The 26713-nt window shown below is 36.4% G+C and overlaps 1 protein-coding gene across 1 annotated transcript in view; it reads left to right on the top strand.

The window, feature by feature from the left end:
* Positions 1-17632, top strand: part of Rpt3 (26S proteasome regulatory subunit Rpt3) — a 112947-nt gene extending 95315 nt beyond the window's left edge. The window contains exon 9 of the mRNA XM_090412589.1: positions 17437-17632. Within this exon, the coding sequence (XP_090268715.1) occupies positions 17437-17550 (114 nt within the window). The 3' untranslated portion in view covers positions 17551-17632. The remainder of the gene's footprint in view (positions 1-17436) is intronic.
* Positions 17633-26713: the final 9081 nt, after the last annotated feature.

Below are 26713 nucleotides of genomic sequence, written 5' to 3'. Positions count from 1 at the left end.
TTTCTCGGCTATTTGTTGTGAAGTGAATATCTGATTCTGGCTGCATCTATTTGGCCTGAATCCAGCATGTTCTTCACCAAGATTTTCTTCCACAATTCTTCTCAACCCTTTCTCAAATATACTGGCATAAATCTTGCCAGGAACACTCAGTAGGGAAATACCTCTGTAATTCTCACATTCATATGAGTACTATTAAAGCTCTACTCCAATCATCAGAAATTCATCCCTCTACTTAGGCTTTCTGAACTATGCAGTGTAGCCACTGTAAGGCTTTTATACTACCATACTTCAGCATTTCTGGTCGACCATCATCTACTCCTGCTGCCTTATCACATTTCAAGCCTTTGATGACTTTTTCTACTTCAAGTATGGATATGTATTCCTGACTATTGCCTGTTGAGTGTTTTTTACCACTGTGCTATCACCGCTTGCTTCATTTAGCAATTTTTTGAAGTAATTACTCCATAATTCAAGGATGTCTTTTTATCCCATTTTCATGTCACCTTTATCATCTCTTATTCCTTTTACAGCACTCTTTCCTCCATTTCTGAAATTCTTCAACAACCTCCAGAATATCTTACCACCTTCTTGATATTTAAGTTTTAAAAGAGGTATACCATGAGGAGACATATCGATACAAAATTAATAACGGAAAAAACTCACATACAAAGATTATTAAACAGTATAATTTTTGCCTGTGTGTCACAGGCATCTTAAGTACATTAAGCTCAAATTAAACAATAACTGACAATTCCAAAATCTTCATCTAAGTGGCTGTTGTAAGATAACTAAAAAGGTCAATTAATTTCCATTTTTAGGAAGTTTATTGACCTTTTTTGTTATCTTACACCAGCTACTTAGGTGGCGCTTTTTGGAATTGTTAGTTATTGTTTAATTTGAGCTTAATGTACTGAAGATGCCTGTGACACAGACGAAAATTATACTATTAAATAATCTTTGTACGTGAGTTTTTTCCGTTATTAATTTTGTATCTTCTTGATATTTATTTTCTATGGTCTTGCCAAAGTCCTAGCATGACTTTTGTTTAGCTAGTTTTACGCAGTGTTTCGATTTCTTACATTTGTTTCTGTATTCTCTAAGAGCACAAGCTGACTTATTTGCCAGGAACTCTTTAACTTCCTGTGTCCACCATGGAGTTCTGATTTTCTATCCTTGCAGACATCCTCACCACATGCCTCTCTGGCTGAATCAATCGGGGTGTTCTTCAGTGCTTGCCACTGAATCTCCAAGGTTCACTGGCAAGCGTTGTTGGCAAACTCTTTCATTTTTTCTTCAATACTCTTTGTGTACTTTAGTCTGCAGTTCACATCTGAGAGCTGCTCAACTTTTATTTGCTTTAAAACTTTCTTACATGTTATTCTTTTCAATATGAAATTCAATTTTATCCTGCTCAAGACTAAATAGTGATTGCTTCCAATTTCAAATCCTCTGTACACTTTGGTGTCCTGCACAAAGGAGAAAACATCACTATCAACAATAACACAGTCAATGAGACTTTTCTTATTCCTAGCCTCTTCTCTCCATGTGAATTTGTGCACATTTTTATGTTGGAACATGGTGTTAGTAATAACCAGTCCATGTCCTGAGCAGAAATCCAACAGATATTTGCCATTATTATTAGCTTTGCTGTTTTCTCCAAATTTTCCCAAAATATTTTTGTATGTCTCACAATCATTTACTACTCTGCTATTTAGATCACCAACAAGGACCAACTTTTCTTTTTTCATTGTGTCAGTTGCTTTTTCTAACGCCTCAAAAAATTCCTCCACTTCTACCTTAGTAGAACCTTCTGTGGGACCATATGCACAAATAAGTCTCATTGTCCAGTTCCCTATTCTCATATTTGCCCACATTACTCTACTTGAGACTGCCTGCCATTCAAGAAGATTAGCCTTGCATTTTATGTTGAATACTATGGCTACTCCTTCTTTTCCTTGATTGTCATTGCTTGAATATAACATTTTGTGTTTATTGCTCAAAAAGATCTCACCAGTCTTTGTCTTTTTTGTTTCAGTAGTTTTGTTTCACCACCCCTATTATGTCGATCTGATACTTATCTAATTCCTCAGCTAGCTCCATTTTTTTGCCATTCAGGCTTCTTATGTTGATAGTACCGATCTTTAAGTCTGGTGATATTAAGTTGGGGTGTGCTTTCAGATTTGTTCCAGTAGCTAACTTTTCGCTGTTTGCCCTGGTTCTCTGGTGAAAACAACAGGGGCCTGTTTAACCAGGTGACGCCCCAGCCAGCATGAAATTTTGTCATATTGTACCATAATTTTGTATATTAGTTTAAGCCAATAAGAATACAATTTGGTCTGCTAAATTCCAAATTGCCAGCTCATCCTTGTTCGTTCAGTATCCAGGTAGATACCCAACAGGGTGCATCACGATAAGGTGAAGATTGGACATTAGGTCAGAAGCCCTGGTCGGTTCTCTGCATTCCTTTAAAGGCTGTGTGGAGGTCTCCTCTCAGTTATATAGCTTTTACCCTTAATATCCCAAGACAAATGTTAATATATTCAATTCCTAGACAGATAACAGAAGTATCAATAGTGTAACAACATTAATTTTCTTACACTTTCTTTCAACCACGCTTTCCTAGTTGGCCAAGCACTCAGCATATCTGCTCTCCAACCAGCAGGCAAAGGGTTTGAATCCCACCATGGACATGGATGTTTCTGATTGTTTTTAGGCAGGAGACTAATTTCATCGCCTGATATGAGACCACTATTCCACTTATCAGAGGCCTAAAGTGGCTTGAAAAAGTTACATGTTTAGTCTTTAGAGCAGGGATTCTGGATTATATAAAATACAATATACAGTATATATATATTGTATTAGCCATGGGTAGCCTGTTATCTCCGGTGCTGGTGAACATCTTTCTTGAAGATTTCTAAGAAAGATTTTTTAGGAAATCTCTAAAAATAACAACAATTTAATTGAAAGCACGTGATATTATGTACACTATAGGCTGTAGGAGAATAGCTCCATCTGCATTAATAGATATTCAAAATAATTTACAGTATTTGCCAGCATATAAGACGCACTTTTTTTCCTTTGAAAATAGATCTGAAAATCAGGGTGCGGCTTATATGCTGATACTCAGTTTTTTATTACTTTCATTACTGGAAATTTTCTCTGTTCCGAGCTGAAGTCCTCCAGCGACTTCAACAGTCCCTGGCAGACTGTTGAAGAAGACTGCCCTGCTAGTATGGGATCAGTTTCGTTCTCACAGAACAGATGTTTAAAATAAACTCAAGGAATTGAAAACTCAGTTAGTTATAATTCCAGGTGGTCTAACTAGTCAACTTCAACCTTTAGATGTCAGTATTAATAAACCATTTAAGGGATTTATAAAGGAGAAGTGGAACAGCTGGATGCAGTCTTCAGATTTTGAGGTTACACCATCAGGAAGATGGAAGAGGCCTAGCATTTTGCAAGTTTGTGAGTGGGTCAAAGCTTCATGGGATGCTGTGAAAACTGAGACAGTGGTTAAATCATTTAAGAAGTGTGGCATTAATAATGCACTGGATGGTACAGAAGACAATTTGTTGTATGAAGACTCAGATTCTGATTTAGAACAGGTTTCGAGTGTCTCTTCGTTTAGCTCTGTAGATGAATTTCTGGGTAGAAGATTAAAAGTGGGTTCTCTTTCCTAGTAGACCTACTTATTATTTTATATTTGAAATACTGTAAATTCATTATAATATTCAGTGATAAAGTTTTTTTCCCTAAAAAATGTGTACAAAAATGGGGTTGCATCTTATATGCCGGCAAATACAGGTTAGTTAGTTAATTATTAAGGTTATATTATAACCTTAATAATTAACTATACAGGTTAGTTAATTATTTTTAAACATAAGCAAAATTTAATTACAATTAAGGAACACATGGATGGTCTCATTACATAAATTTGTATGTAGTGAGAGAGAGAAATAAGCCAAAACATCAAGCTAGCTGTATGCAAGATAGTGTTCAAACTAATTTTAGTGTGTGTGTGTGGATGTGATTTAAAATATGAGTATTAGTTTATATAACTTCCCAAATTTGAGAAAGTTTTAGGCATTTGGGCATCAAAACTCACTAGAAAATCTGTTGGTTTTAAAGAAAATCATGAAATTTTATTCTTAAAATATATTGAATTTTTATGAAGGAAGCAGAATTTTCAGTAAATGTAGAAAGAGATTAGATAAGTATTTTGAGACGTTATACATATGACATCCTGTGCAGTTCACAATAGGTCTTAATGGCACATCTTTATGCAATTTAGCAGATGAACTTTTAGCCTTTTTAAAGTTTCTTCATTCCAAGAATGAACTTTGTTCAAGAGGCTATTAAGTTTATTGATTTGTGATTGACTAGGGCTTCTATCAATGCTTCTATATGCAGAATGATTTCAAAGTAGAAGACTGAGGTTTTACAAAAAAAAAAGAAAAAAAAAACTAAAATAATTATTCTTATCATGAATTACAACTGATATTGATATTTGACTAGAAATGCTCAAGTATAGAGGTGTAAAATTCTTACAGTGACTGCACTGCATAGTTCAGAAGACCTGGATAAAGGGACAAATTCCAGATGATTGGAGTAGAGCTCTCATAGTACCCATATATAAAAAGGAAAATAAAACAATGTGAGAATTACAGAAGTAATTTCAGAAGTATTTCACTACTGAGTGTTCCTGAACCGTTTCTCAAGCATACTTGAGAAACGGTTCAGAAGGATTGTGGAAGGGAAGCTTGGTGAAGAACTAGCTGGATTTAGGCCAAATAAAGACTGTCAGGATAAAATTTTCACTTCACTTTATGACAAATAGTTGAGAAATCATGGGAATATAACAAAGATCTGTTTTGTAGATCTGGAAAAGGCATATGAGAAGGTGCCAAGAGAAAAGCTATTCAAAATGCTACTTAATCTTTATTTTAGTTGTAAGTCAGCAGTTAGAACTGAAGGAAGTATAGGAAGATGGTTTAATGTTAAATCTGGTGTCAGACAAGGATGTACATGATCCCCTCTATTATTCGTTATGTGAATCACATTATGAAGGAAAGTAGTATTAAACCTGATATCAAAATTGGAGTTGTTAATCTCAGCTCTTGAAAAAGTGGCTTGAAAATGTTTCATGTTTGGTCTTTAGAGCAGGGATTCTGGATTATATAAAATACAATATACAGTATATATATATTGTATTAGCCATGGGTAGCCTGTTATCTCCGGTGCTGGTGAACATCTTTCTTGAAGATTTCTAAGAAAGATTTTTTAGGAAATCTCTAAAAATAACAACAATTTAATTGAAAGCACGTGATATTATGTACACTATAGGCTGTAGGAGAATAGCTCCATCTGCATGAATAGATATTCAAAATAATTTACAGCATTTAGTAGAGCCTTCTGTGGGACCATAGGCATGAATAGTCTCATTATCAGGTTCCTCCATTCTAATATTTGCCCACATCACTACTCAATATTACTTGCCATTCAAGAAGATTAGCCTCATATTTAGTTGAATACTATAGCTACACTTTCTTTTGATTGATTGTCATTGTCTCAATGTAACATTTTGTATTTATTGCTCAGAAAGATATCACCAGATTTTGTCTTTTTTGTTTCAGTCATCCCTATTATTTCGATCTGGTACTCATCCAATTCCTCATTTCTTTGCCATTTTGGCTTCTTATATTGATAGTACCAATCTTAAACTCTGGTGATGTTGAGTTGGAATTTGTTCCAATAGCTGACTTTTCGTTGTTTGCCCTGGTTCCCTGGCAAAATCAACATTGGCTTTGTTTAACCGAGTGACACCACAGCCAGCATGAAATTCTTTCATGTTGAACCATCGGTTTATATTTTGGTTAAATCCCAAATTGCCAGTCCATCCTCCTTTTTATTCAGTATCCAGGTAGATACCTAACAGGGTGCACCACAAGAAGGTGAGGATTGGACATTAGGTCAGATGCCCAGGTCGGTTCTCCACATTCCTTTAAAGGCTATGTGAAGGTCTTCTCTCAGTTATATAGCTTTGACCCTTAAGCACCCCACAATAAAATTTATCTAGATACAATTTATGGAACAATGCTTAAATGAATTAGACCTCTTTACATGAGGAAACAAAGAAACATTCTTAATGATGAGTCTATAGAACAAAGTAATGCATTTCAACTAATTCAAGTGCACTTTTTTAGTAATAATAAATTAAATAAGGAAAATAAATAATAGAATATGGAAACATGGTATGAAGAGTCATTCAAATAAATTTTTATGTAATGAGAGAGATATAAGCCAAAACATCAAGCTACCTGTATGCAAGATAGTGTTCAAAATCATTTTAGTTGTGTGTGTGGATGTGATTACAGGATTGAGGCCTTAGATATGTGCTACTTTGGAGGAAAATTAAAGAAATGAAAAGTGACATCAAAGCTGAACTAATTTAAAATGGAATTAGTCATTTAAACAGAAAGGCCTGTTTAGTCCTGTGGAAATGGAGTTTGTATCCATAGTGTTAGGCTGCCCAAAGAAAGCATTCTAAGATTGATTCTAGATCCCAACTAGAGGAACTTTTTCTAACCCTTTCTTTGACAAGTTTTTGAGTTAGTCAATCTCTAGCAAAGACAGGTGGGATTTTTTTGTCCTGTAAACTCGAGAAAATCAACGTAGAACCCACGCTGTTACAATAACCTACTACATTACAGTTGGGGATCACAGAGTGATGACACTTATCTACCTCCCTCTCTTATATGGATGCCATTTATTATTAGTGATTGGCTATCAGTGGAGTTTAACTATCTCTCAGGTTACAAAAATCAGATAGGGCTAAAACAGCCTCACCTATTCCATATAGAGAATAAAAGGTCTTTAGCAGATTTACTTAAACAGAATAACTGATTAGCCAAACAGATTTTTGACATAAAAGCTCAGATAAACACCAGGGTGTTTATCTGGGCTGGGCTTTTTCCTAATAGAGAAACTAGTAGAGAATCTAGTATTGATCACTTGATGATGTACACTACAGAATAATGATGATAGTCGTAATTTTAAAATCAGTATCAAAATTGTTGTAGTTATCAATAGACACATTAATGAATATTGCATAGTAATATGAAACGTTACATTAGGAATTGCTTAAGGGTCAAAGCTGTATAACTGAGAGGAGACCTCCACATAGCCTTTAAAGGAATGCGGAGAACCGACCAGGGCTTCTGACCTAATGTCCAATCCTCACCTTCTCGTGGTGCACCCTGTTGGGTATCTACTTTGATACTGAACGAACGAGGATGGGCTGGCAATTTGGGATTTAGCCGACCAAATTGTATTCTTATTGGTTAAATCAAAATAAATCAAAATAAAAAATGATGGTACAACATGACAAAATTTCATGCCGGCTGGGGCGTCGCCCGGTTAAACAAGGCCCCCGTTGTTTTCGCCAGGGAACCAGGGCGAACAGCGAAAAGTCAGCTACTGGAACAAATCTGAAAACAAACCCCAACTCAACATCACCAGAGTTAAAGATCGGTACTATCAACGTAAGAAGCCTGAATGGCAAAGAAATGGAGCTAGCTGAGGAATTAGATAAGTACCAGATCGACATAATAGGGGTGACTGAAACAAAAAAGACCAAAACTGGTGAGGTCTTTCTGAGCAATAAATACAAAATGTTATATTCAGGCAATGACAATCAAGGAAAAGAAGGAGTAGCCATAGTATTCAACACAAAATACGAGGCTAATCTTCTTGAATGGCAGTCAGTCTCAAGTAGAGTAATGTGGGCAAATATGAGAATGGGGAACTGGACAATGAGACTTATTTGTGCCTATGGTCCCACAGAAGGTTCTACTAAGGTAGAAGTAGAGGAATTTTTTGAGGCTTTAGAAAAAGCAACTGACACAATGAAAAAGGAAAAGTTGGTCCTTGTTGGGGATCTAAATAGTAGAGTAGGAAATGATTGTGAGACATACAAAAATATTTTGGGAAAATTTGGAGAAAAGAGCAAAGCTAATAATAATAATGGCAAATATCTGTTGGATTTCTGCTCAGGACATGGACTGGTTATTACTAACACCATGTTCCAACATAAAAATGTGCACAAATTCACATGGAGAGAAGAGGCTAGGAATAAGAAAAGTCTCATTGACTATGTTATTGTTGATAGTGATGTTTTCTCCCTGGTGCAGGACACCAGAGTGTACAGAGGATTTGAAATTGGAAGTGATCACTATTTAGTCTTGAGCAGGATAAAATTGAATTTCATATTGAAAAGAATAACATGTAAGAAAGTTTTAAAGCGAATAAAAGTTGAGCAGCTCTCAGATGTGAACTGTAGACTAAAATACAGAAATATTATTGAAAAGAAAATGAAAGAGTTTGAGAACAGGAATCAAACCTTGGAGATTCAGTGGCAAACTCTGAAGGAAACATTGATTGATTCTGCCAGAGAGGCATGTGGTGAGGTTGTGTGCAAGGATAAAAAAATCAGAACTCCCTGGTGGACACAGGAAGTTAAAGAGGCAGTGAAGGAAAAGAAGAAAGCATATCAAAAGTTCCTGGCAAATAAGTCAGCTTTTACTCTTACAGAATACAGAGACAAATGTAAGAAAGCTAAACAGTGTGTAAAACTGGCTAAACAAAAGTCATGGGAGGACTTTGGCAAGAATATAGAAAATAAATATCAAGAAGGTGGCAAAACATTCTGGAGGTTGTTGAAGAAGCTTAGGAATGGAGGAAAGTGTGCTGTAAAAGGAATTAGAGATGATAAAGGTGAAATGAAAACAGGAGAAAAAGATATCCTTGAAGTATGGAGTAATTACTTTGAAAAACTGCTAAATGAAACAAGCAGTGATGACAGCACAGTGGTAAAAAACACTGACCAGGCATGCAGTCAGGAATACATATCCATACTTGAAGTAGAAAAAGCCATCAAAGGCTTGAAATGTGGAAAGGCAGCAGGAGTAGATGATATTCGACCAGAAATGCTGAAGTATGGTGGTATAAGAGTCTTACAGTGGCTGCACTGCATAGTTCAGAAAGCCTGGACAGAGGGACGAATTCCCGATGATTGGAGTAAAGCTCTCATAGTACCCATATATAAAAAGGGAAATAAGACTGAATGTGAGAATTACAGAGGTATTTCCCTACTGAGTGTTCCCGGCAAGATCTATGCAAGTATACTTGAGAAACGGTTGAGAAGAATTGTGGAAGAAAAGCTTGGTGAAGAACAAGCTGGATTCAGGCCAAATAGAGGCTGTCAAGATCAGATCTTCACTTTACGACAAATAGTCGAGAAAGCATGGGAATATAACAAAGATCTGTATTTAAGTTTTGTCGATTTGGAAAAGGCATATGACAAGGTGCCAAGAGAGAAGCTATTCAATACGCTGCAGTTATATGGTGTCAATGGGGCATTATATCAAGCAATACTTAGTCTTTATTTGAGTTGTGAGTCAGCAGTTAGAATTGAAGGAAGTTCAGGAAGATGGTTTAATGTTAAATCTGGTGTGAGACAAGGATGTACATTATCCCCTCTGTTATTCATTATCTATATGGATCACATTATGAAGGAATGTGGTATTAAACCTGATATCAAAATTGGAGATGTTAATGTCAGCTCTTTGCTTTATGCGGATGATGTTATACTTCTAAATAAATCCGCTACAAGTCTGCAAGATTCTCTGACTAAATTGAATAGCTGTTGTAATAGATATGGTATGAAGGTCAGCAATAAAAAGACAAAGACAATGAAAATAGGCAGAATCATTGAAAATGTCAACTGTGTTGTGAATGGAGAACTTGTGGAACAAGTAAAACATTTCAGCTACTTAGGCACAATTTTTACTGAAGATGGTAAACTAAATATAGAAATAGACAACAGAATCAGCAAAGCTGGTATCGTGGGAAGTCAATTGAATAAATTCATATGGAATAAGAGAGAAATTAGTCGGAACACTAAATTAGCTGTATACAAGACTGTGTTCAAACCAATTTTAACTTATGGATCTGAGAGCTGGGTCAGAAGTAAAACACTTGACCAAAGACTAGAGACCGCAGATATGAGAGTCCTGAGAAAGATTAGAGGCGTGAACAGATGGCATCAATGGCAATATCATATTAAAAATGAGGATATTAGGAAAGAACTTGACATTGTCAGCATCCAGGAATGCATTAGCAGAGCTAATCTCAGATGGTATGGTCACTTAAATAGAATGGGAGAGGAAAGATTAGCAAAACAAGTGTTCTCTGCTAGGTTGGCAGGAAAACGACCCAGAGGAAGACCAAGATATAGGTGGATTGATACGGTACAAAGTGCCTTAGATGATAGAAATATAAGATCTGATAATGTTGGAGTCTTGACAAGTAACAGACTGATTTGGAGGAAAATTGTAGATAGGAAGTTAGTAATGATGTAATTTTTTCATGTAGTACTGTCATATCCTGTACACCCCTTGAGGGTACATGGCAGGAATTTGATGATGATGATGATGACATTAGGAATTCTGTAGATTGTAGTTCTGGAAAAATACATATGATAGAAAACTATTCCATGAAATGGATCTTGATGGAATAAATGAAAAGAGAAGAAATTGTATGTCTGGTATAATCATATTACACATGAGCTCTGGGTAGATTTTTTTTTTTTTAATTGAAATATTCAGAAATAGTATACTATAATTACAGTAATCAGTGTAAACAAAACCAAAAGAACAAAATAAACAATTAAATTTTTATAATATTCTCACTCGTGAAAGATTATAAACCTATAGTACATTAGTGCTATGGATTTTTTTTCCTATTTTTATTAATTTTATATATATATACAGGTAACCCTCATATAATGTGGTACTTACACAATGTGGTTTCAATATAATGCGGTCTACAAATTGTAGTAACCCTTGTTGAACACAGTATTTATACAACGCGGTTTCAATATAAGACAGTCTACAAACTAGTAACCCTTTATCTTTTCATATATTTTTCAATGTGCGACTTAAAAATCAAATTTTATCTTTGTTAAATTTGCACCTGCCTGTATCCCGCATGTGGTTATAAATACGGAATTTATATTAGAGTAAATGCCCTTTTGCACACATGCACATCAATTGTTTACCGTATGAATTGTTTATTGTTGAAAATTGTCTTCGTTTTCTGTCAGGAAAGCATATTAAAAATCATAAGTGTGTTAATCTCAAGCTGAGCACTTTATTTTTTGGTGAGTTTCATACAATATGTAATGCTTTTTTTTTATGTAAAAAAAGCATTTTTTTTACATAAATTTAAAAAAAAGTAATTATATACAATTACTATATAACGTCGTTATATAGTAATTGCCACTTAGAGCGATTTTGTGATATACATGTTTGTTAATAGGGATAAACCCACCCACTCTAAACTGCCAAGGTAACAATTGAACAAGACTGAAGATACATTTGGTTTCGATCAGCACGAGACTCAACCTTCACGAACTTCTTCATAAGTGCTCCAATCTCTTCAATAGTGAATTAATTGATGGCGAAATAGATTTAAATGAGGAGGAACTGGTACAATTAATAGATGACATCAAGCCAAATGACGGAGAAAGTTCTGCCGAAGATTCTGATTGTGATGAACTAGTTAAAGAAGGATTGGACTTGGCAAGAAAGTTATTTTATGAATAGTAATCTCTCAATGGAACGCTCCAGAAAATTAACGAGACAATGGGATATTTGTTTAGCTCCATATTATGAACATAATAAAAAATTGCAGCATAGTGGTAAGCAAGGTCTTATTGCTGACTTGTTAATAACTAAATCAGCCGAAGTATGCAATGAGAATTATTCAAATGATATCCAAGAGATTTCAAGTGATGACGACGTTTGGCCATTCATAAATAAAGAACATCTATGAAATGTTTGTTTTGAAGACTGATGACGATTAAAATATGCACTTTATTTTATTTTGCCTAAAACATTTATACATTATGTGCAGTGAAGTTTACGTACAATTTATAATTTTTTATAATTTTATACTATGTATTTGTTTCATAGTTTATATGTTTTCTTAACTTACATGAATTACCTGAATTAAATAAAAATATATTTTTGTTGGATGTCATTGTTTATATAATCTTAAAAAAAAAAAACGATTTCGGAACCTAATCCTACTTTTTTATGTGATCTGAGTCTCGCATAATGCGATTTATATAATGCGCCATTTTTGTGGAGCCTAACATCCATGTTATACGAGGGTTGTGTGTTATGATCCATCAAGTCGTTTCCGACTCCTGGAGACTCCACAAACCACTCTCCATTCTGATCTGTCCCTGACCATGTCTTTCAGAACCTCCAAGCACACTCCAGTTGCTTCTTTAACTCCATCCGCCCATCTAATTCTTGGTCTTTCTCTTCTCCTGCTTCCATCAACTTTAGCAAGCATCATCATCTTCTCGAGACTGTAATTTGCTTGCATAATATGTCCGAAGTATGACAATTTTTGCTTGATGATCATAGCTTCAATGGGACAATCTGGCTTTATTCTGTCTATCACTAATTTATTGGTTTGCTTTGCAGTCCATGGTATTCTTAGTAAGTGTCTCCAAACCCATAATTCAAGTGCATCTATCTTCCTTCTTTCACTCTTTCTCAGGGTCCAACTTTCACATCCATACAGCACCACAGGAAATACCATTGCTTTTTTTCCGAGTAATAAACTTCTAACTTCTTCGGTACAATAACCATCTTTATCAATTCGGCATCCTAGGAACACAAAATTGTTAACTGCATCCATTTTCTCCCCATCTACTTCAAAATCATTAAGTTCACATGTTGCCATAACTTTTGTCTTTTTGAGGTTAAGTTTAAGACCATATTTAGCACTTTCTTCTTTGACTTTCATAAATAAGTTCCTTCAAATCTTCTTTGCATTCTGCTAGCAAGGTGGTATCATCTGCATACCTCAAATCATTAATATTTTTTCCACTAATTTTAATTCCAACAGAAGACTCCTCCAGCCCTGCTAGTCTTAAAATGTATTTGCTGTATAAGTTAAACAGGTACAGGGATAAAATACATCCTTGTTGCATCCTTTTACCTATTGTGAAATACTCAGTTTCTCCACAATCTGTTCTGACAGTAGCTTCTTGTTCATAAATATTCCTCAGAAGGATAATGAAATGCACTGAGACTCATTCCACAGTTTCACATGATTTACAGAATCAAAAGCCTTGCTATAGCCAAGGAAACAAAGGTAGACAATCTTGTGATATTCCTGTGCTCTTTCTATTATCCATCTCACATTGGCGATTTGATCTCTTGTTCCTCTGCCTTTTCAAAATCCTGCCTGTTCATCTGGCATTTCTCTCATCATGAATGGTTTCAGTCTTTTCATGAGAAATTAGTGCTATAGTTCTGTAATTTTTGCACTCTCTTGTATCGCCTTTCTTCAATAAAGGTATATAAACTGATTTTTTCCATTCCCTAGGTCATATAGTTGTGATCCAAATTCGCTGACCTAGGGCTGTTAACATTTTAACTGCCTCTTCTCCCAGGGCTTTCAGCAGCTCAATGGGTATTCCATCTCCTCCTGGTGCTTTCTTACTGGATATCTGTTGCAGTGCTCACCTCACTTCACTCTCCAGTGGTACTGGTCCTATATATAATCCTGCTCTTCAAATTTCTCAGTAATTTTGGAGTCCTTTCTGTAAAGGGCTTCTGTATACTCTTTCCATCTTTCTTTGATGTCTGCAGCTTCTGTAAGATATCCTTTGTGTTTACTTTTCAATACTGTCACCTTGGCACTAAACTTCCCTGTTAGTTCTCTGATCTTTTTGAAAAGATCTCTTGTTTTTCCTATCTTGTTTTGGTCTTCTATTTGTTGGCATTCCTGGTTAAAGTATTTTTCCTTGTCTCTTCTGGCTTGTAGTTGAAACTCTGCATTCAAATGCTGTACTTCCTGCAAATTTCCTGTGGCCTTCATTTTCCTCCTTTCCTGAGCAGTTTTGATGACATCTTCTGACAGCCATTTGGGCTTCTTCTTACAAACTGTTGGAATATTCTTCCTTGCTTCTGTTTTAATTATGTCTTTAATCTCTTCCCATAGTTCAACTGGTGCTCTTTCACACAAATTGAATGTGTTGAATCTGTTCTGTATACTAATATTGTATTCAGCTGGTATGTTTACAAGATCATATCTGATAGACATTTCTGTTGTTTTCAGTTTCCGTAGTTTCACATGTATTGTAGCCACTGATAACTCATGGTCTGTTCCACAGTCTGCACCTGGAAAAGTCTTAACAGACTGAATTGCACTTCTCCATCTTCTTTGTTCAAGTATATAGTCAATTTGATTTCTGTGTTGTCCATCAGGTAATACCCATGTATACAATCTTCTTTTGTGCTGTTTAAAGCAGGTGTTAGCAACAAACAAGGAATTCTCCACACAAAACTCAACTAGTCTCTTCCCTGGTGTTATGAATACCTAAACCAAAATGACCTGTTATTCCTTGTTCCTCAGTCTCTCCCACTTTTGCATTCCAATTTCCAATAAGTAGCCATAAACCTTGCTTTGGTGCTGCATCTATCACTTCCTGTAACCAATACATACCTAGCCATCTTTTTCCTGAGTAAGAAAGATACTCCATTTTATCGACTTGTCTCATGTCCTGAGTAATACACCATATAGTCCTCTGACTGAAAATGGCCCATTCCTGTCCATCTAAATTCAATTATTCCCAATATATCCATTTTCTTGCACTCCATTTCCATCTTTATTATTTCCAGCTTACCTTGGTTCATACTTCGAACATTCCAAGTTCCAATCCTGTGTTTTTTTGTGAAACAGGGAGCCTCCCTTTTCCAATTTGAGGGTTATTTCCAATACGAGGATTACAAAAAAAAAATATATATATATATATATATATATATATTTTTTTTTTTTTTTTTGCATAATATTTGTATATTAGCCCATAAAAAATAATTTAATTTGTTTTTTCAAATAAATTTGTATTCAAATTATAATTGAAAAGGAACTGGTGTTCAATCATAATGCTCTCTGTCAGCCAGATAAAAGATTAATTCAATGAAGTCAGGCTACATGTGGTCTTAGAATGCATGTTTTTCAAATCTTTGGCAATTTAATGCCAATATAATGCCTCAATACTTATGAAGGTTAGAGGAGTGTTTCAAAGATGATGCTGATTCTAAAAAATCATTTATCAAAACTTTAGCAACTTTGCCATTGTCTTCTTCCATTTAATTGTGTGATGGTGCATCCAGAATGTGATCTGTCAGTCCTGACTTGTTGGATCAATAATAAGAAATATAGTTTTGTATGTTCTTTATGGCAAATGTTAACAGGCCTGTCAGTCTGTTGAAAGTGGGCTAAGTGCAGGCACATGGAAATTTATACACTCAAGAATGCCTAAGTGAATGAAACTTATCCTATGGAGAATGCATGAGGTTGTCAGTTGGTTGTGCAATTTGAAAGGGGCATGGAGATCATATTTATAGAGAACTTTAGATATTCTTTCAGAAGTACTCCAGATATAAGGCATAAGAGTAGTTTTATTGTGTGGAAGTGCAGTATTTTGTTTATTTTTTAGGGATTGCGACCATTGGCTAAAAAGATATAGCAAAGATAACTGAGTTCTGTGGAAAGAGCTGTTATTAAAAAAATAGCACTAGTTCTGTTTAAATGTTTTGAAGATGCCAACTGTTAGTCATCCATAATTTTCATGTCATAATTTTCCAGTGGTTCATTATCCTTTTCTGTTTATAGAAAACCTACACACACAGTAGAAGGATAATAAATAATTGGAAAATGTGTATACGTATATATTATTTATAAGGGGAAGACAGTTTTTTTTTTTCTATTGTAAAGTGTGTTTATTATTATATGGACATCTTCATGGAATCCATAGACTTATCAAAATAGACACATTAACATTTCACCCAGCACTAAGCACAATTCACACAATACTTATCATTCTTCACTTGGAACGCATTTGCTGACAGAGCACTTACAACTGATTCATGCAACTCATTCCACTCATTCACTGCTCTCCAACAAGCAAAAAAAAAAGCAAAAAAGTCCTCGTGCCTTTGCTAGCTGCACCCTTATTCAGTTTTCAAGGATGACTCCCCCAGTTCTCCTCTCTCCCCACACACTAATCGTTTACTGAAAAATTACCTCTGTGTCAATATATTTATATATAAATGTTAAAGATACCAAGTAATTTTATAACCTTGGTTTTACTCCTTTTTCCCAAGTAAGCAAACAGACAAGTTTGCACCTGAACGTAGTTCAAGTCTCTTGGTAGTGCAACACCAAGGCGACTCGTGGTAAAGGTGGAGCAAGATCTGATCACTATCCTTAATATTTCCTATAATGTAAAAACACATCTCCTAGGAGATGTATGATGTTTTACATTATGGGGGGGAGCGTCACTACCCATACTGGTTTCGACCTTTTTTGAAGTTTCATCAGTGAGTAGGCAGATCCTGAAATGCCAAGGTTTTAGTAATCAGAGCTTATCAATTTTACCTATGCCAGTTGCCACAAGGTGCTTTGACCTTATTAAGTAAGAATCTCCAGATGAGAGATAGATGTGGAAAGTTTTTTAACTAAGGTATACTATATGTTAAAGATACCAAGTAATTTTATAACCTTGGTTTTACTCCTTTTTCCCAAGTAAGCAAACAGACAACTTGCGCCTGAACGTAGTTCAAGTCTCTTGGTAGTGCAACACCAATGCAACTCGTGGAGCAAGCTCTGATCACTATCCTTAATACATCTATCTCTCATCTGGAGATTCTTACTTAATAAGGTCAAAGCACCTTGTAGCAACTGGCATAGTAAAATTGATAAGCTCTGATTACTAAAACCTTGGCATTTCAGGGTCTGCCTGCTCACTGATGAAACCTCAAAAAAGGTCAAAACCAGTCTGGGTAGTGACCCCCCCCCCCTCCATAATGTAAAACATCATACATCTCCTAGGAGATGTGTTTTTACATTATAGGAAATATTAAGGATAGTGATCAGATCTTGCTCCACCTTTACCAGGAGTTGCCTTGGTGTTGCACTACCAAGAGACTTGAACTACGTTCAGGTGCAAACTTGTCTGTTTGCTTACTTCGGAAAAAGGAGTAAAACCAAGGTTATAAAATTACTTGGTATCTTTAACATATAGTATACCCAAGTTAAAAAACTTTCCACATATATATATATATATTTTTTTTTTTTTTGTATATTATGCGAATAATTGTGTTACTTCTTAAAAGCAGTATTTTGAAATCTAGTTGAAGTCCTAAATGCCTTTTAATTTAAAATGTATATTTTCTAATAGCTGCTTAAATGAAATCCTTTGTTTAAAATCTATGACTTTAGATACTAATTAGGATATAATTATTGCAAACAAAATATTGGCTCTAATTTCAAAAATAATTTTTGTTTTAGGCTGGAATGCATGCTGTTCGTGAAAACAGATATGTAATTTTGGCAAAAGACTTTGAAAAAGGATATAAAAATAATATAAAGAAAGATGAATCCGAACATGAGTTTTACAAGTAACATTACAGGTGTACTAGCTATTCAGGTTGTTGTTTTTTATGTCACTGTATTATTTATACATATTAAAGTATTCAAAAGTTAAGTGTCTGATTTTTATTTGTGCATTATGCTCTCCCCCCCCCCCCCCACATACACACAAAAAAAATCAGCCTAAAGTGTATTCAAGATTGTTTAGTTCTACATTTGAATTACATTCTGTGTAATGTTTTTTTTATCTTTCTTTGATATGAAATTGTTATTTTCTTGAATATACTCTCAAAGCGTATAGAGAAATGCTATTGATAGCTTCACATGATTAAGATATTGTTGTTATCATCAGAGATGGGAGTCAATCTTTTTGTCCACCCCCCATTTTTTTTGGAAAAAAATAAAATAAATATGATAGAAATAGAAATTTTGTTTATAAATATTATATGTGTATGAATCAGCCTCCACAGCAGCAAAATTAGAAAATGAAAATACAATACTGATTTTTTTTTGAAAATTTTTCTATGAAAGCTACCATTGTTTCTTTGGTATCACACTTGACATAGTTTAATTTATCATAAACATTTGGAAAAAACTAAGTTAAAGATATCTACTAGGAACGACATCATAAACAAGCTGAAGCAGAACTTAGGGTTGTAATGCCTCTACTCTTAGAATAGCAGCCCTGGCTCTGATCTTCCCTGTTGTGGATTATTGTTCACCGGTTTAGATCTAAAGTTGACATGCAGCTTAACAATGAGAACCATCTCTGGTATCTTAAGATCTACTCCTTCCCCATGGTTACTTGTTCTTTCCCACATCATTCCTCTATGCTTCAGAAGAGAAGAAGCTACCATCAAAAATATAAAGGAAATCAAAAATAACATGTACCTTCCTATACATCAAGATATCGCTCCAGTTCATTGCCTTATCTCCAGATCTCCCATATGGCTAGTGTCTCCACCAGATAGCCCCTAGGACTGGTGGAAAAAACTGGAATGAACTAAAAACAAGCACCTAATTACAGATCCAACTATCAAACCTCCACAATTCAATCTACCTCAACACTTCTGGAGCTAGCTAAACAGCATTAGGACCAGACGAGGCTTCTGCACTCACTTATTACATCTGTGGGGAATTTCGTAGTTACCCTTTTGTGTGTGTGGTACTGTGCAGACTATGTATTATATCACTGATGACTGCCTCACACTAATTCTCTGGAGACCTCAGGAACTTGCATTTACTCCCAGATAGTCCTATCAATTGGTTAACTGAACTCTCAGTCTGTATATAGTTTTGCTAATTAATTTCTTGTGTTTTTCTTTCCCTTCTTAACTTCAATACGTGCTCCTCCCCTTGTCCTCTCCTCACCGTCCATAGAACAAAAAATTTCATCCACTAATATTCTATAACAATTGTAGGCAAACTGCGGCTCACTAGCCGCATGCTGCTCCTGAGACATTGTTTCATTGCCATTTTTCGTAACTTTTATATTAATCTATAGTAGTATCGTATGTACCAATCTTAGAATATTTTATTTCGTAAATGTTTTAAAGATAAGTTAAAAAAACAGATATTTTGAAACTTGAAATTTTTATCTTTGAAATGGTACTGGTCAAAAGGGTGGTTAACGTGAATTTTATTATCCTATTTGGTTGGTAAAAACGTTTCGACATTTGATGTGTTGCTCCCACCAAAATTAGTTCCAAAAGTGACTACGATGATCGCTGCATTAACCACTACCTCCGTTGAAGAAAATAATATTTTCTGCAGCCCTTGAACATTCAAAAATGCATGAAAAGTATTATATGTGGCTCTTATTACCAAAGAACCTGCCCACCCCATCCTATAACATCTCCTTTCAGTAGTTTATAGACTGCTATCATCTCTCTCTTTCTCATGTCCACATTCCATAATCCCAATATCATCTTTGTAACTCTTTGCAGTCTTTCCACAGTTTCTTTATCCCCTCATAACCCAGATCAAATCTATGCACAATAATCTGTGCACGTGTGCATGCATGCATGTGGTCTATTTATAAAGGAACAAAATGATTTATCCTTACGTGTCAGTGTTCATTTTAACATCGAATTATTCTTTGAGTTGTATTTGCAATTTTTGATATGTGACCTCTGAACTTCAAATTCCTATTCGCCATAACTTCAAGATCCCTAGCCTCATCATGTTCTCCAAGCATAATCCCATTAGTATGATATTCTGTTGGATATCTCATCATGCCAAATTGCATAACTTTACAGTAGGCTGAAAGTGTTAGCAAATAGTGAAGAATTGACCAGCCATTACCATTTTCTCACACGTCCAGCCTACTCAAATCATTCTGTAAATACTGTATTATCAGTAATACAGTATTTAGTAGTGACCCTAAAGGATCACTACTAAACTCATTGCTCCTGACCTGACAGGACAGGAAGCTCATTGGTGGTTCCACCCACTGATAGGCAAAAACTCACCACGAAACAGAACCTCTATGCTCCTCAGAAGAAGTAAACCCAATAACGAGTGTTAATAAATGCCATCAGTGGGAGCCAGACTCAGAAGAGATACCATAGCTACCAATAACCACTATACCAATAACATTACTGACAGGATGGGTGAAGCACTAGTGATTTTCATATTCTCCTTTATCTGTAATGAGAGTTGTTTGGGAGTGGGAGATTTGTGAGCAATTAAGCTCTCCCCCTGATGGCAGTTGTGTTAGCTATAATCGGTTGAGAGAAGAATAGCCTTCGGTCTTTTGTGTTTGTAGTAATCAGTCTCATTGTAATTGATAGCTTGTACTATTAGTGGGTGCGAATGTGAACTTGACTTCACGAAGAATTTTTCTGTAAGATCACGAAGAAGGGAGGAGATGTATGGAGTGCCAGTTTCTCAGTGAATCTGTGAATTTCTGACGAACCATGGTACATCCAGGATCATCCTAAGGCATTTATTTTGGATTCTCTGTAATTTTGAAATGTTTGATCTTGAAGTGTGACTCCATGCCTGTGAGGCGTAGGTAATGGCTGGACGTATTACCATCCGGTAAAGAAGCAATTTATTATGTAGGTTCAATTTGCTCTTACGGTTGATCAATGGGTAGAGCTGAGCTATGACTTTGGAAGATTTGGAGCAAATGAGATTGATGTGTTTGTTGAAAAGGGGTTTCTTATCCATTAATACCCCAAGATATTTGGTCTCTGATTGCCATGGGATCTTTTGACCAGAGAGCAGGATGTCTTCTTTGTTGCAGATTTTTCTTCTTGAAAACATTATGGCTGAGCTTTTGAGGGGATTCACTTGAATCCTCCAGTTGGTGAACCAGTTTGCTAGCTCATTGATACTTCCTTGGAGTCTAGTGATTGCTAGGCGAGGGCTGAGTGATCTAGCTAGAATAGCGGTGTCGTTGGCATAAAGGGCCGTAGTAGTTGTTCTTGGATTGAGAGGAATATCTGCCATGTAAGTTGTGAAAAGTATTGGGGCCAGAAGAGAACTTTGAGGTACTCCCGCCAGAATTTTGTGCCTTGAAGAAACAATTCCTTTGAGTTTTACTTGCATGTATCTTTCATTGATATATGAATATATGAGTTTCATTAGTTTAATTGGGATATTGTTTTCAATTAGTTTGAAGATAAGGCCTTGATGCCAGACCTTATCAAAGGCCTTGGCAACATCCAAAAACACAGCAGCAGTGTGAAGGTGCCAGTTAAAACCATGAGTGATATGTTCGGTTAGTCGGTGAATTTGTTGCACTGTGTTGTGAGTTTTGTGAAACCCAGATTGCTCATTTGGGATTATTTTCTGTTGGTCCACTGCTGATTGTAGTCTTGATAGGATGACCTTTTCTATTACTTTACCAAGACAGGAAAGAAGACTCATGGGCCTGTAGCTTTGGGGAAGTTGTGGGTTATTGCCAGGCTTTTTCAGAGGCATGATGTCTGCGATTTTCCAATCTGTGGGAAAGTACTGGAATCTTAAAATGGAATTGGTAATATTAACTAGATGAATTATGGCTTTCCGTGGGAGTAGCTTTGTTATTCTATTTGTAATGCTGTCAGGGCCGGGGGCCTTTTTATTCTTCAGATGGGAAATGATATTTATTATTTCTGTTGGTGATGTGGGGGGTGATGGTTTCTGAATCATCCTTAGGCTGACTTAGTGCATTTCTAACTTTACGATGAACTTTGTGAATAAGATTGACATTTAAATTTGCATAAGATGGGCTGCATTGATTTTCCAGATTGTCAATTAGGGCTTCTACTTTTTCTTCTTCTGAGTGTGCAATTCCAAGATTGGTCTTCAAAGGGGAATGGAGTTGTCTTTTGGTACGAAGAGATTTTACAAACTTCCACATGGAGTTATCTTCTGGGTTGATTTCTTTGAGTTTGGTTTCCCATTTGGAGTTCCTGTGGATCTGGAAGGCTTCTCGAACCTGTCTGTTCAAAGTATTTAAGGTTGCTTTGTCTTGCGGGGCTCTAGTATTGTGATATCGCTTCCAAGCCTTATTTTTGGCCCTGATCAGTTCCAGTATCTCTTCTGGGATCCAGTTACAAGCGTGGAAAACAGTGGTTCGAGTGACTGATGCTATTGCTGAGTTGATTTGCCTAGTTAAATTGTTTACAGCTTGATCTATTTCTTCTTTTTTACGAATGACAGGGGGTGGACCGGGAGAACCTTAGAGAGCTTGTCCCATGATATGAAAGAATGATGGGGAGAGAGCTGATCTTGAAGTCCTAACCTGAGTAGGATGGGATTATGATCTGAGTTAAGCTCTTCTAATGTCTCCAGCTGGCATTGATATTTGATGTTTCTGAGGATAACTATGTCTAATACATCAGAACTTCCTGATGGGCTGTAGTGTGTGGGCTCAATAGGTCCAGCTACTATTGATGAGTTGAGTAACGTATAGTTGAATAAGGTATGGCCTTTGGAGTTGATTGACGAACTGAACCAGGCCGTGTGTTTGGAGTTTAGGTCTCCTGCTATAATTATGGAATCTGTGGAGCCGAGGATGGAGTCTAAGTCTGCTGTCAACGGTGGAATACTGGGAGGGTTGTACACTGTGTAGATTTTAAGTTTGCCTGTGTTATTGGTGCACCTCCACACTCGTCACCTCAAGGTTTAGAGTTTGGGGGTTAGTCAGTGCATTGTGGCTTAAATAATTTTTGATAAAAATAGCTGTGCCTCCTCCACTAGAGTTAAGTCTGTCTGTCCTGTATAAAATATAGCCTCTTAGTTTTGGATTGTTTGATGGCCTGAGGTGGGATTCACTGATCAAGATTATGTCTGGATTGTATCTTTTTGCAAATTCTTGCAGCTCGAGAATTTTATTTGTTAAGCCATTGGCATTCCATGCTGTTATCATGAGAGAATTTGGTTTAAATTTTTTAAACATTATAGAGAGCTGTTAATATGGATTGGGTTTCTAGGTAGAACCTTTTTCTGGAGGATGGTGAGGTGCTCGCTTTGCTGAATTCATGCAGCATTGTTGCAAGTGACGAGGTTAAAGCTGATGTGAGATTAGAGCTTGTTCGCTCTTGTGATGAAAAAGTCTGGGTTCTTACCGCTTCCGCATGTGATTTGGACATGGATGAGGGTCGAGTGCCTTCCTGTGTTGTCGAATGTGAGGTATTATGATCTGGCTGAAATAATGCAGAAGTCATATACCTCACAAATTCAAGTAGTCAAAAGGTGTTGCATCTTATTATTAAAATGCTCTGTATTAGAAATAGATATTCAGCATTTTTTTCACTTGGTTATACTATAAATTAAAGAGGTCAAGAAATTATATTCTACATTTAATCCTTCTCCACTAATTCAACCTTTAGACTCTTCTGGGTCTGGCTCCCACTGATGAGACCTGTATAAAGGTCAAAACTGGTCTAGGTAGTGACTCTTCCCATAATGCATAGCATTATACACTTCTGAAAAGTTGTGTGCTTTGTATTATGGGATACTAAGGCACTTAATGTGAAATCATTAGCTTCTAAATATAAGTTGCCCAGTCGTGAAGTTACTTCACATGCAAACATTGTTTGTTTACACTTGGATAAAGGATTAAACCAAGAATATAATTTCTTGCCATCTTTAATTTATAGTATAACCAAGTGAAAATAAAATTCTCAATGCCTTTGGTGCAAGGACTGATTCCTTGGGTACACAATTGGTCACCTTAAATCTGGCAGATTTCCCCCCCCCTCTCTCCATATACCATTATCTGATACCTGCCCATCAGACATCCACTTATCCTAGTCAATACAGGTATCCCTTGCTTAACGCAGGAATTGTACTTTTTACCATTTTGATATACTCAGTAACATTAAGGGATTAATTAACAGCGTTAATCGAGGGGCCTGTAGTTTGTATTCATGCCATGTTCTCCAGTTTATGTGGCATTCCGTGTGGTATTTTATCAAATGCTTTACCAGTGTCCAACATTATCATAGTGCGGACAGACTTATGTGTTCGTCGAACATGTTGTTTATTATTTTAACGGTATAATAGAACACAGAAACTAAGTAAATAATTAATTTATTGACTTGATGCTGATATTTCGCTGGTATTATAACCAGCATCTTCAGAGCACAAAAACACTGTTTGTCACAATACGCGAGACTAAAACAACATGGTGTACTTAACTAAAATTGTAGCAGCAACACAAAGACTAGAGTCCTGATTTTGGCGCCCTCTATCTGAAAAAAAAAAAAAAAAAAAAAAAAAACGCTATCATATATTACTAGAGTCCTAGAAAAGTGCTAGTTTTTTCTTAATATGACTGTCTCCCAGATCTTCGGCAAGTTAATACAGCCATATTTGTTGAGATTTGGAGTGTGTTTTAGGGCTTCTGTCGCCTCTAAGAACAATCTCTCTGATTTATATGGGTTTCTGTGTAGTACTTTTGTGTTTTTCCAGTTGATCCTGTGTGCAGGGGTATCCAGAGCATGGTCTGCTAGGCCCGACTTCCCATAATGATATTTCCGGACGTATCGTTTATGTTCGCTGATGCGGATATTCACAGTTCTTCCTGTTTGACCGTAGTAGGCTTGATTGCATGAGCAGGGTACTTGGTAGACTCCTGGATGTGATAAAGGAGGAATGCTGCCCTTGGGTGAGCGGATGAGGGTGGCTAATTTGCTACATGGTCTGAATGTGGTGCGTAATTTATGTTTATTGAGGATTCTTGAGATCTTTTCGGATGTGCCTTTAATGTAGGGGATGGTGACTGTTTTGTTGTAGTTCTCTATGGTAGATGGTGGGAGGGGTTTCTTAGGAGTGTTTAGTATTTTGTTTATTTTTTGTGGATTGTAGCCGTTGGCCAAGAAGGTGTGGCGTAAGTGAGTCAGTTCAGCAGTCAGAGCCTTGTCATTTGAACAGATTGCTCTCGCTCTATGGGTTAGCGTTTTTAATATGCCATATTGTTGAGAAGGATGATGGTGTGATTGTTTGTGTAAGTATCTGCCTGTATGTGTGGGTTTTCTGAAAACTGAAAATGATAAGGAACCATCTGGGAGACGTGTGATGAGTGTATCCAGGAAGGGCAGACAGTTGTTGGCTTCCAGTTCCATAGTAAAGTGGATTTTTGGATGTTGGCTATTTAAATGTGCTAAGAATGTTTTCAATGTCTCAGGGCCATGTGGCCAAATAGCAAGCACATCATCAACATAGCGTAGCCAAAGTGTTGGTTTGAGAGTGGCTGTATTGATTGCTTGTTTTTCCAGGTGTTCTATGTAAAAGTTGGCTAGGGGGGGAGAAAGGGGGGAGCCCATGGCTGTCCCATCAATTTGTTTGTATATTTTCCCTTTCCATGTGAAATATCCTGCATGTATTGTGAATTTGAATAGTTCAAATATATCAGGGGGGAAGTGTGACTTCAGTAGATTGAGGGTTTCTATTAGTGGTACATTTGTGAATAGTGAAGTGATGTCAAAGCTTACTATTATGTCTGAGCTTTTTAGGGTGAGGTGTTGTAAGATGCTTTTTAGGTGTGCTGAATTTTTGATGAAGGAGGGAGAATTGTTAGTGAGAGTGGCTAGTAGCTTCGCTAAATGTCTAGCCAGTTTGTATGTGGGACTATTTATACTGTCCACAATTGGGCGTAGGGGTGTGCCTGGTTTGTGAATTTTTGGTGATCCATAAATCCTCGGTGTTTTAACATGGAAAGGTTTGAGTTTGTTAACTGTGTCTTTGGGCCAGGAAGTGACTTTTTTTAATAATTTTCGTGCCTTATTCTTTTGTGTGTTGGTAGGATTGCGATCTATAATTTTGTATGTTGACTGATCTTGTAATAGTGTGTGCATTTTGTTTTCATATTCAGTTGTGTCCATCACCACGGTTGCGTTTCCTTTGTCTGCTTTTGTTATGGTAATCTGGCTGTTGTTGTGTAGCTCTTTTATAGCAATGAATTCCTTATGTGGGATATTATTTTTTGGAGGCTTGGACTTGATTAGGATGTTGGCTGGATTCAGGCCAAATAAAGGCTATCAGGATCAGATTTTCACTTTTCAACAAATAATGGAAAAATCATGGGAATATAACAAAGATATGTATTTAAGTTTTATAGATCTAAAAAAGCATAAGGGGTGCTTAAGGGTCAAAGCTATATAACTGAGAGGAGACCTCCACATAGCCTTTAAAGGAATGCGGAGAACCGACCAGGGCTTCTGACCTAATGTCCAATCCTCACCTTCTCGTGGTGCACCCTGTTGGGTATCTACTTTGATACTGAACGAACGAGGATGGGCTGGCAATTTGGGATTTAGCCGACCAAATTGTATTCCTATTGGTTAAACCAAAATAAAAAATGATGGTACAACATGACAAAATTTCATGCCGGCTGGGGCGTCGCCCGGTTAAACAAGGCCCCCGTTGTTTTCGCCAGGGAACCAGGGCGAACAGCGAAAAGTCAGCTACTGGAACAAATCTGAAAACAAACCCCAACTCAACATCACCAGAGTTAAAGATCGGTACTATCAACGTAAGAAGCCTGAATGGCAAAGAAATGGAGCTAGCTGAGGAATTAGATGAGTACCAGATCGACATAATAGGGGTGACTGAAACAAAAAAGACCAAAACTGGTGAGATCTTTCTGAGCAATAAATACAAAATGTTATATTCAGGCAATGACAATCAAGGAAAAGAAGGAGTAGCCATAGTATTCAACACAAAATACGAGGCTGATCTTCTTGAATGGCAGTCAGTC

The sequence above is a fragment of the Typopeltis vanoorti genome, chromosome 23 (genome assembly GCF_054136105.1).
Source record: "Typopeltis vanoorti isolate ZY-2024b chromosome 23, IOZ_Tvanoo_1.0, whole genome shotgun sequence".
In the NCBI taxonomy this organism is placed as follows: domain Eukaryota; kingdom Metazoa; phylum Arthropoda; class Arachnida; order Uropygi; family Thelyphonidae; genus Typopeltis; species Typopeltis vanoorti.
Note: the sequence above shows the minus strand (reverse complement) of the source record. Positions and strands in the feature narration are given on the sequence as shown.